The 12,172-nt window shown below is 41.8% G+C and overlaps 1 protein-coding gene across 2 annotated transcripts in view; it reads left to right on the top strand.

The window, feature by feature from the left end:
• The window catches only part of ALDH18A1 (aldehyde dehydrogenase 18 family member A1), a 42,171-nt gene that overhangs the window by 17,993 nt on the left and 12,006 nt on the right, over nucleotides 1-12,172 (top strand). The window contains exons 6-11 of one of the 2 annotated variants that reach the window (XM_049645481.1): nucleotides 1,335-1,487; nucleotides 1,907-1,997; nucleotides 6,016-6,140; nucleotides 7,553-7,697; nucleotides 8,318-8,391; nucleotides 9,534-9,627. In XM_049645481.1, coding sequence (XP_049501438.1) covers nucleotides 1,335-1,487; nucleotides 1,907-1,997; nucleotides 6,016-6,140; nucleotides 7,553-7,697; nucleotides 8,318-8,391; nucleotides 9,534-9,627 — 682 coding nt within the window. Of the gene's footprint in view, nucleotides 1-1,334; nucleotides 1,494-1,906; nucleotides 1,998-6,015; nucleotides 6,141-7,552; nucleotides 7,698-8,317; nucleotides 8,392-9,533; nucleotides 9,628-12,172 lie in introns of both variants that reach the window. The other variant, XM_049645480.1, reaches the window with a different exon arrangement.

Below are 12,172 nucleotides of genomic sequence, written 5' to 3'. Positions count from 1 at the left end.
CCTTACCTCTTGACAGTCTGCCTGCAGCCTTTCCTTCTTCAACCTGCCCTACATTGCAAGAACCATTCTTCCTTAAACATTTGAAGGATTTCATTGAAACATTGATTTATGAGTTTCAGGGCTTATTGCCATTAGTTTCTTGCTGTTGTTCTCAGTTACCTTCTCTCCTGCTAACTATTGCCTAATACTCTGAGGTAAGCAAGGAAGCAGAGCTGTCTGCCCACCCCCATACCCAGCTCGCCACTGTACCTTTGAGCACCTTATGCTCATCCCCTGTGCTGAACTAAGTTACATCCAGCTCTTCTTTCAGTTTGTGACTAAAGACTCACCTCTATAAATCTCTCCGACCAATCCCACATGCTCAAACACAGTCTGTGTTAACAGCACCAGTGGTCAGTTGCCGAGCAACAGTGGCCACACAGGCCTATTCCATTTTGTCTCGTACACTTCTCCGAACAGAGCAAACCATTCTTTGACTCACTCACCAAATATTTCAGTGCCTTCTGTGGCCAGCCCCTGAATCAGATGCTAGATACAGAGATATTTTAGCAATTAATCACTTACCCCAAAGTGAATCTCTCTAGAATTCATACATTAATTATAATGTTTATTTATTTTGAGAGAGAGTATGCACATGTGCAAGCAGGGGAGAGGCAGAGAGGGCTAGCAAGAGAATCCCAAGCAGGCTCCACGCTGTCAGCACAAAGTCCGATGTGGGAGTCAAACTCAAACCATGACATCGTGACCTGAGCTGAAATCGAGAGTCAGATGCTTAACTGAGCTTCCCAGGTGCCCCATAAAGTTCACAGGTTAATTTTTTTTTAATTTGTATTTAATGTTTATTCATTTTTGAGAGACAGAGGGAGACAGAGTACAAGCAGGAGTAGGGCAGAGAGGGAGAGGGAGACATAGAATCCAAAGCAGGCTCCAGGCTCTGAGCTGTCAGCACAGAGCCCCATGTGGGGTTCGAACTCACAAACCATGAGATCATGACCTGAGCTGAAGTCAGATGCTTAACTGACTTGAGCCACCCAGGTGCCCCTTACGGGTTAATTTTCTTAATCCTATAAATGGAAAAGATTTAGTTGCTCTCTGAGAATTGAAGTACTTTTACAAGAAGTCTTGAGCATCCTTTAATATCCCAAGTGATTAATTTTTTCCATCTCTAAAAGAATTGGATGAGCATCCAAAGAGGTGTGCTCCATTCCGATGTGTATGGGATCCAGAAATCTAGAGTTTAACTCCTCTCCTCTTAGCATCTTTTGTATGTCGTTGCTAGGAAGTTCGTAATTTTCCTCCTTCCTGCATTTTTGGATGCATTTAATTACTTTCAGATTTTGGTGACCAACTTGGATTTCCATGATGAGCAGAAGCGCCGGAACCTTAATGGGACACTTCATGAGCTCCTCCGAATGAACATCGTTCCCATTGTCAACACAAATGATGCTGTCGTGCCCCCAGCTGAGCCCAATAGTGATCTCCAGGGGGTAAATGTGGGTAAAATATTCCTAAGGGTTGAGCATGCTGGAGACTAACGCCATGCTATGCTGCATGTACTAACACTGGAAGTTCGGCATAAACAAGATGGAAAGATTGGGAGAGAAGCTGGCCTCATGGAGCGGGGGCTGCATAAGCTCTTCTGAAGTCAGGGGGTCTCATTCAACAGGGTGAGGTGCAGTAGTGATTTCGGATGGTGCTATGAGCGTGGCTTGTGTGTGCCAGGTGCATGTTTGGAAGTGGGGTGGCCAGGAGGCGCAGTGTTTTGCAGACCGAGGGGGCCTACGAGAGCTGTCATCTGTGCATTCCATCATTAACTTTGCCTGCCAGAACCTAGCAGAGTGCTTCTGTGAATGTCTTTTTGAACTGTGTAGTTCACTCACTTAATGACTTTTTACCTGCATTCCAGGTTATTAGTGTTAAAGATAATGATAGCCTGGCTGCCCGTCTGGCTGTGGAAATGAAAACTGACCTCTTGATTGTTCTTTCAGATGTAGAAGGTACAAAGTAATGCCTTTTCCTTTTATCCAACTTTTGTTTTAAATACTAAATGCGTGAGCACATGAATTCCCGTCTTTGAGTCCTTCTGATTTTTTTAAAATATAGACCCTTATTTTCTGAGCCATATGGTCTGACAGAGGGTTTTTATGGCTCAAAAGAAGGTGGGGGAGTCTGGGAGATGCAGTTTGAATGCTGAAATGTTGTCATTTCCAGGCACTTTTGTTTTTTTAGAACAGCTTTATACAGGTATAATTCACATACCATAGTGAACCAATAGTTCACCTATTTAAGACTTAGTTCATTGATTTTTAGTGTATTCATACAGTGGCTCAACCCTAACAATAGGTTTAGAACATTTTTATCACCACATTGTATCACCCCATACCCATCAGTGATCACTCCTCACTTCCCCCCAAATTCTCCAGCCCTAGGCAGCCTCTCATCTACTTTCTGTCTCTGTGGATTTGCTTATCCTGGACGTTTTACATTAGTGGAATCGTCAGTATGTGATCCTTGGTGACTGGTTTTCTTCACTTAGCATAATGTTTTCAAGGTTCGTCGATGTTACAACATCTGTCAGTATTCCTTTTCTTTTTATTCTCAAAGAATACTCCATTGTGTATATGCACCACATTGTATTTACCCATTCATCGGTTGATAGACATTATGCTGCTGTGAACATTCATGTACACATTTTTGTGTGAACATGTTTTTTGTTTACCTAGGAGCAGAATTGATCATTTGGTAATTCTGTATGTGTTTAGCCTTTTGAAGAAGTGCCAGACTGGTTTCCAAAGCAGCTGCATCATTTTACATTCCTGCCAGCTCCATATGAGGGCTCTAGTCTCTCCACATCCTTGCCAACACTTACCCTTATAATCTGCCTTTTCATTATAGCCATCCTAGTGGATGTGAAATGCTATTTCATTGTGGTTTTTATCACTTTCAGTTTGTAACATAAATCATGAGACACATTAAATGGGAGCCACTGCAGAATTCCAAGCTATGTGGCCATCGTGGTCTCATGTGTTAATCTGTTTTTCTCTGCTTTCCCCTTCCTCAAAGAAGGGTCCCTCTTGGCTCCAATTTGACTCTCCATTCACTATTCTCACTTTCCTAAGCTATGTCCATTTTACATTTTGACCCATAAGGAATATGGTAGCTGTGTCTAAAATAGGCCAAACCTACAGGATCCCAAAAGTCCACCATTACATTCCCAGGAGATCAGGAAAACCTATTTAGTTTCCAACCCATACCCAAGGCAGGTTTCTTTGGCAGGACTTGTTTTTCCAGTTTACACTCTAGTGGTGCAAGATTAAGGGCGGGGGCCTGCCTAGCGGAAGCAGAGGCAGATACAGATGGGTTGATCTGTCTTCTGCCCATGTGGGAAGTTCGATATATCATACTTGCATGTCAGTATTTTTACCTATAAGAAATCTTGGTACCATGTTTATCCACTGTAAATTTGAAATCTCAGGACAGGAACAGCTAGGTTGGGGTAAGAGTGAGCCACTCCGGAGATGAAGGCTTTTCAGTTAATCAACACATTTTTAAAAAAAAAAATTTTTTTAACGTTTATTCATTTTTTGATAGAGACAGAGCATGAGTGGGGGAGGGGCAGAGAGAGAGGGAGACACAGAATCCGAAGCAAGCTCCAGGCTCTGAACTGACAGCACAGAGCCCAATGCAGGGCTCGAACCCACGGACCATGAGATCATGACCTGAGCTGAAGTCGGACGCCCAACTGACTGAGCCATCCAGGCGCCCCTCAACAGATTTATATTGAATTTCTACTATGCTTAAATACTGTGTTAGGTGCTTTATAAATGTCAGTTTATTGAATCCTTATAGCAATCCTGCAAAGCAGGTAGCTTAGCTTAGTTACTCAGATGAAGAAATTAAAAATTACATTCACACCAGTTAAATGGTGTATCCAGATTCACATAGTACCAGAGGCTGGTTTCACAACTAAATCTGTTCAGTTTAAAAATCTACACTCTTTGGGGCGCCTGGGTGGCGCAGTCGGTTAAGCGTCCGACTTCAGCCAGGTCATGATCTCGCGGTCCGTGAGTTCGAGCCCCGCGTCAGGCTCTGGGCTGATGGCTCGGAGCCTGGAGCCTGTTTCCGATTCTGTGTCTCCCTCTCTCTCTGCCCCTCCCCCGTTCATGCTCTGTCTCTCTCTGTCCCAAAAATAAATAAAAAATGTTGAAAAAAAAATTAAAAAAAAATAAAAAAAATAAAAAAAATAAAAAAAAAATAAAAATCTACACTCTTCCTCTCTTCTATACTGCTTTGCAAGGTAAAGGACATGAGTTTGAGAGATTAATACATACAGCCCAATTTCAACTAGAGTCTAGTAAACTTTTTTTTTTTTTTTTTAAGTAATCTCTGCACTGAACAAGGGCTCGAACTCATGACCCTGAGATCAAGAGTCACGTGCTCTTCTGACTGAGCCAGCCAGGTGCCCCGCTAGTAAACATTTTTAATGTAGCCTTGAACACCAAAATTGGTCATCAGTGTTGATAGCATATGTCAGTACTTTCTTGTTATTGCCAAACAATACTCCACCATGTAGATACACCACATTTTATTTACCCATTCATCAGTTGATAGACATGTGAGCATTTATAACTAATGCTGCTATCAACATTTGTGTGCAAATGTACATGAATGTATAAAAAACAGGCTTGTGCTATTAACTCTTAATTAGTTATCCATTGAATGTTGATTTTTAGCACAATAATAGAATTTTGAATATGCTCTTGGCGGCTTTAAGAAGCTGCTATAAGGGAAAAAGAGTAGGCAGACTGTTAGAACTCTAGGCACTCCTCAGCATCTCTGGAGAAGCTTTGGCTTAGGATTGCATAACCTTGCCCATGTTATTTTTGTATGAAACCAAAACAGCGTCACAATCCAAGCCTGTGACCTCATATCGTAGTGCCTTCTGAGAAAATTCCATCCCTGAGTCCAGGAGCCATGGAGTGCTGGGTTGCAATGGACAGAGGTTGGAGAGGTGGTTTTTCTCTCCCTGTAATTGCTGCCCATGGTTAGCATTGCTGCATTCTATATCGGACCCTGATTCCCTTACTCCTCTGACTCCCCTTTTCCTGGAGGGGATGCATATAGCGGTATTGCATTAGAGATTTAGAATATGAAGCAGAGAGGGCTGTATTTTCACATGGGAAAAGTAGTAACTTAAACCAAAAACATCCCTGCCCACATGTCTTTGAGCCAGTCCCCAACCCCAGGCAGTTCCTCCCTGTACTTAGGCCTTGATGTGACTCCCATTTTCACAGGCCCTTCATTTTTCTTTCCAAGGCTCCGACTGGCTGTGTTTACAAGTGAAATGGTGAAGATTTTTAATCTTGGATTGTATGCATGTAACATTTCACGTAACTCGTATTTTATGTTATTCTACTCAACTATAAAAGGGACATAGGCTTTATGGTGATAAGTCCAGACTGAATGCCAAGAGTTGTATGCTCTTCTGCTGACTCAGTGTAACCTTCACAATGACTTCCCCATAACACAGGGATTATAATTAGTGACTGTTTCAAAGGATGCTGTGAGAGTTCATGAAAACCTGTCTCACATTTCATCCCACTTGGAAATAGTCACATTATAGTATATGGCTACTACACTGTTTCTGCAGTAGCCACTCATCTTTTTCAGTTACTTCCTTAATTCAGCATCTTAAGTAGCAGTGGCAGAGGTGAGGACAGCTTCCCAGTAGACAGTGGAGTGGGCAGGGCTGATAAGTGTTGCACCAAGGATATGGACATGCTGTGATGCTGGCAAACAGAATATAAAAGTATGTATGGAAAGTCCTGTTGCTGCTTTTCAGCATGGGTAGACTATACAGATCACTTGTTCTCTTTTCTGGTTAGAGCTGGTAGAACACAGACTTCATCTGGATCAGTCACGTACAGAGTGGTTGGCAGGTGCCCAGGGGGATGTCTGTCTTGGGGGGCATGCCTTCCATTAAAGCAATACTGCCAACTCCTGTCTACTTTTTAGGTCTCTTTGACAGCCCCCCAGGGTCAGATGACGCAAAGCTCATTGATATATTTTATCCCGGAGATCAGCAGTCTGTGACCTTTGGAACCAAGTCAAGAGTAGGCATGGGTGGCATGGAAGCCAAGGTAAGGGTCTGATGCTGTTACTGCCTATGACAGCTAAAAAAACCAAACAATATTTTACCCTTTTTGCTTTTTTTTTTTAAGTTTTATTTATTTAAGTAATCTCTACACCCAACATGGGGCTAGAATCCACGACCCTAAGATCAAAAGCTGCACACTTCTCCGACTGAGCCAGCCAGGTGCCCCTACCCTTTTGACTTTTGTGATTGTTTGGGGGCTAATGGCTAAAATACTAGGCACATACACACTTAAATGTGCACATGTCTAAATACAGGTATGCATATTGTGTACCTATATTTTGTCATGTCTGTATATGTATTCTCTTCATTAATATTACATAGTGTGTTCATGCTATAAAGTCGTCAAGCGCAGGCTCCCTCTCTCCCTCTCCCTCTATATATAATTTTTTTTTTTAAGTTTATTCTGAGAGAGTGACAGCACGAGTAGGGGAGGGGCAGAGAGGGAGGGAGACACAGAATCTGAAGCAGACTCCAGGCTCTGAGCTGTCAGCACAGAGCCCAGCGTGGGGCTTCAACCCACGAGCTGTGGGATCATGACCTGAGCCAAAGTTGGACTCTTAGCTGACTGAGCCACCCAGGCACCCCCTACTTTAAAGATTTTCTTAAATTTTTTTTAAGTTTATTTATTTATTTTGAGACTGAGAGTGTGAGTGGGGTAGTGGCAGAGAGAAGGGAGAGAAAGCATCCCAAGCAGGCTCCGCACTGTCAGTGCAGAAAGCCTGATGCAGGGCTTGGAACTCACAAACTGTGAGATCATGACCTGAGCTGAGATCATAAGTCAGGTGCTTAATGGACTGAGCCACCCAGGGACCCCAAGATTTTTTATTTTTTTAAGTAATCTTTACACCCAACATGGGGCTCGAACTCACAACCCTGAGATCAAGAGTCACATGCTCTATTGAGGAAGCCAGCCAGGTGCCCCTGCTCAACTATTTCTTACGAAATCTTCCAAAAATTTTTCTCTCGCATTAATTGTTCTAAAAAGTAATACTCTTAAGATACAGCATCAATTGTAGGAATGGCAAAGACCTACAAAAGAGAGCTACAAAAGTTAAAAGAACTCAGGATCAGATTCTGGTCAAACACCAGGCTGGACACTATGTTGAGGCACAGTAAGTCAAATGTAGAAGTTATGAGTCCTAGTACTAGAGAGTCTTTGAACACTGAGCACAAAAGGCAGATTGGCTCATCTTTAGCACGTACCAGAGTTGGGCTGGAGAGAGAGAGAGCAAGGGCTGAGTGTGTTTTCAGAGCTTCTGAGTTGTTCAAAACATTCCTGCATATACTTCAATGGCTCACTATCACATTGTATTCTCTTTTTGCGAGTTTAAAGTATGGATGACTAGACCCTGCAAAAGTCTGAATGTTATGTTGGGATCTAACCTCTCCTATTAGGTGAAAGCGGCCCTCTGGGCTTTGCAAGGTGGCACTTCTGTGGTTATTGCCAGCGGAACCCACCCAAAGGTGTCTGGACATGTCATCACAGACATCGTGGAGGGAAAGAAAGTTGGCACCTTCTTTTCTGAAGTAAAGCCTGCAGGTAAGTAGTTCCTTATTGAGTAGTCACACCATGGCCTAAATGAGACCGAAGATTGAGCTCTCCTCTAGGAATAGAGATCACAAAATTGACATGTTGATATTCTGAAGTACAGTATTGTTTCAGACACTCTTTGCGAAATTGGACTTTGCTTTGCTTTTGTAAAGTTTAGCGAACCTGCCCAACTAGGCTTCCCATTCTCTCTAAAACCACTATGTTAAAGAATATGAGCATCCATTTTCTTAAGAAACATTTGCTAGGCCTATGCTAGAGGCCTAGAAATGCAAAGACACTTAAGACAGTAAGACATGGTATGTACTCTCAATTGTTCGCAAAGATATTGCCATATAACCTACATTCAGAAATGCAAACACATTAGAGAATATAAGCTAAAGTGGAATTGAAAAGAACTCTACGAGATGTAACTTACCCCGGAAATATAGACAAGTTTCTTGTGTTTATGCCCGAGTTAATCTAGTGTATTCTTTTGCCATTTTATTTGTCTGAGTGACCTCTAGGAAGCAAGCACACCAAGACACTGAGCATTCATTCCGTGCACGTTATGAGTCTGTGCACGTGCTGGGTTGCTGTCCATGATCTGATGTTTGCAAATATTCTTACAGGTCCTACTGTTGAACAGCAGGGAGAAATGGCTCGAGCAGGAGGAAGGATGTTGGCCACTTTGGAACCTGAGCAGGTAATAACCTTAGCTAATAGTTCAGTTGGTTTTCAGACTGAGTCATGCTGTGAGGCTTAGTGCACAGTCAAGGCTGCCATGTCCCCCTCCATTCCTCTTGTCCCCACAGAGTTATTCTAGTTACAAGTGAGATTCAGATTTGTTCTGCCTTTTCTCTCTCTAAATTTTATTTTCCCTTTTGTCTTTTGTAGTCTGTGGCCTAAGGTAGCTTTTTATCACTATGTTTTGATCAAAAATATCATGAACATGGTGAGACCAAGGAGGTTTCCTAAGCCTGCCACATACTGGACATGAAAATGTAGGAAAACTGCTTATTCTAACACATCTGAGTCCCCTGACTTACCCATTAGATGGAAGCTCCAGAGCCTGCCCTCTAGTCAGAGGCCTGCCCACAGTGAAGTGGCAGACACTGCAAGTCTGGAAACAAGGCAGTCACGGAAGCTGGGGATTGGCTTCTCAAAGCCTGTGTTGTTAAGGATGTTGTGTTTAGATTTTTTCTAGGGAGCACTTTGGCCTGAGAAAAAAGAAAATTTTAAATAACTACAAGTAGAGAAAGGAAAGCAAAGGAAGAGCTTAGCCTGTCTCTCTAAACCACTTCCCTTGGCTTCTTCAGTAATCACACTGATTTGCCACACTTTTTAACCTAGGTGGGTAAGGATTGAGATCCCTTCAAGCATCCAGGACTGGGTTTTCCCCTTTGAGTGAATTCATTAAATAAGTAATTGTCAAAATAAGTAATTGTCAAAATTTACTTAATAAATTATATAGCCAGTGAAACTGAGTATGCAGAGATGTATGTATCATGCCAATTCAAAATGCTAGCCCCCATCTTGGGTTTGGGGACTGATTGTATAATTCATTGTGCCTTTTCCCCACTACTGGGCTGTGGTCTGCTAATCATAATAATCAGGAATGGTAAAAGAGGAAGAAATACAAGAAGTAGAAGGAGATTAGTAGTGAGAGAGGAAGGAAAAAATGAGGGGAGCTGAGGTGTGTAATGGTTGATAGGATGTAAGGAGATTTCAGTCAATGATGACTTTGGATTTAGGAGCAAGGCCCGGCTCATTCAGAGGAGTAGGTTTAATGGTATGGGTTCTTCTCGGATTAATGTATTTGCTTGTTTGTTTTACCTTTCTTCCTAGAGAGCAGAGATTATCCATCATCTGGCTGATCTGTTGACGGACCAGCGTGATGAGATCCTGTTAGCCAACAAGAAAGACTTGGAGGAGGCAGAGGGTAAGGACCACACGATTTGGAGTCAGTGTTATGGAGGGTTTGGTTTTGGTTTTTGTTCTTTGTTTTACTAATAATTCTTACAGTGTAGTCTGCCTAAAGACAAGATTGTTATATGGGGCACCTGGGTGACTCAGTTGGCTAAGCGTCTGTCTTTAGCTCAGGTCATGATCTCATGGTTCGTGGGTTTGAGCCCCACATCAAGCTCTGCGCTGTGTGGAGCCTGCTAGGGATTCTCTCTCTTACTCTTTCTCTGCCCCTACCCTCCTCATGCTCTCTCTCTCTCTCTCTTAATAAATAAATAAAAACTTTTAGGAATATAAAAAAAAAAAGATTGTTATAGAAGAAATCTTATATTATGCATCATTTTTATTAAAGGCAGCTTGCTAGTATTCAAATTATGCATACCATCTCCAGCTCCTTTCCCAGATACTCTGGTACAGCCCTCCAAAGGAGCTTTTTCTGTACCCACAGATCATGAGCCATGGATACTATGGCAGTTTCAGGACAAAAAAGAAAAATACTGAGGACTATTTTAGACATTTCACTAATACCAGCCACCACCTACTAAGTAAGGCCTTTCTGTGTGAAGAAATCTTTGATGATAATCTTATACAGTTCTTTAAAGTAAAAGAATTAAGACCCACTGAGGTTAAAGCTGTTGCTCAAGGTCACACAATTAGTTATTGGCCGAAGTCTGACTTCTGACCTCAGTTCTGTCTCTCTGGAAATTCGTAAGGACGCACAGTGGCTTACGAACAAAGTCCTGGCTGTACATGAGCATGGTGGTCCCCTTTGACTTGCTAAGCCCTTTTCAGGAAATTTATCATAAACTATTTCAAGAAGAGAAAACTGCTCTGTATGTAAAGATTCTTGGAGCAGGGTTATTTATCACACTGAAAACTGGAAACAACCTCAGTGTTTAACAACATAGGTCTGGTTAAATGTGTTAAGCTGGGGGCGCCTGGGTGGCGCAGTCGGTTAAGCGTCCGACTTCAGCCAGGTCACGATCTCGCGGTCCGTGAGTTCGAGCCCCGCATCAGGCTCTGGGCTGATGGCTCGGAGCCTGGAGCCTGTTTCCCATTCTGTGTCTCCCTCTCTCTCTGCCCCTCCCCCATTCATGCTCTGTCTCTCTCTGTCCCAAAAATAAATAAAAAACGTTGAAAAAAAAATTAAAAAAAAAAAATGTGTTAAGCTGTGTCAACTCAGTGGAGTATGTAGTAGTAATTACAACAGTTTTGGCAACGTGGAAAGCAAATATGCATTGTGAGGTGGAAAACTAGAATGTAACATTTAACATGCACTGTGTTTGAAACTTGATATTAACACATAGGGAAAAGTGAAGAAAACGGATTGATATAATTGGTTGGTAAAATGATGATTCAGCTTTTTTCTTAATACAAGATAGGTTCCTCCTTTCCTAAGTAGAAAACTTTGTATTATTTTATCTTGGTGGGTGTGACTATAAAAAAGAAAGAAATTTTTCATCATCTCATTTCAACATTAACCATAGTAATGATTTGTGATATGTGATTCCACACAATTTTCCCTGGTACATATACATGTGTATATATGAATATGTGTGTGTGTGTGTGTGCAGAGAGAATCACACCATGCAAACAGTTGTATTTAAATTTAAAGAAAATTCTGGGGGCGCCTGTGTGGCTCAGTCGGTTGGGCGGCTGACTTTGGCTCAGGTCATGATCTCGCGGTCCGTGAGTTCGAGCCCCATGTCGGGCTCTGTGCTGACAGCTCAGAGCCTGGAGTCTGTTTCAGATTCTGTGTCTCCCTCTCTCTGACCCTCCCCCGTTCATGCTTTGTCTCTCTCTGTCTCAAAAATAAACGTTAAAAAAAAAAAAAAAAAGAGAAAATTCTGAATATGAACTTACCATTATTAGGGGCACCTTGGTGGCTCCGTTGGTTAAGCATCCAACTCTTAATCTCAGCTCATGTCTTGATCTCAGGATCATGAGTTTAAGCCCCATGTTGGGCTTTACACTGGCCAACAGTGTACACAGTGTACACTTCAGTACACTGAAGCCTACTTAAAAAAAGAAGAAAAAGTGAACTTACTATAATTCTATTTAAGTTTTTATTTCCAAAGGAAACATCTTTATTGCTTCTGATTATAAAAATAAGGCAATTGTTATAAAAAATTAAAATAATGCAGAAAGAGATCATCACTGTTCTTGATGGCTTCCAGACATCTCCACATGCATATATGCAATATTTGATAAATAGGATATTATCATACATGCTCTTTTGTAGTTTATCTTCTTCAAAAACTATATCCTGGACAGCTTTCCATATCAGTACATATAGATATTTCTAATAACTGCCTGGTAGTTCATTGTCTAAATGTTTAAGCAGAATTTGATTTTATTATGTAAATACTGTGACAAATATCCTCATTACATGCAAGTTTGCTCATGCAAATGACAAATTTCTGGAATTGAATTTGCTGGCACAGAGGGTATTGGTGTACATACCTTTACATGTGAAATATACTACCAAAAGCCCCCTAGAAAAACTAAGTGGCATGTCATTG

This window comes from Panthera uncia, chromosome D2 (genome assembly GCF_023721935.1).
Source record: "Panthera uncia isolate 11264 chromosome D2, Puncia_PCG_1.0, whole genome shotgun sequence".
NCBI lineage: Eukaryota > Metazoa > Chordata > Mammalia > Carnivora > Felidae > Panthera > Panthera uncia.
Note: the sequence above shows the minus strand (reverse complement) of the source record. Positions and strands in the feature narration are given on the sequence as shown.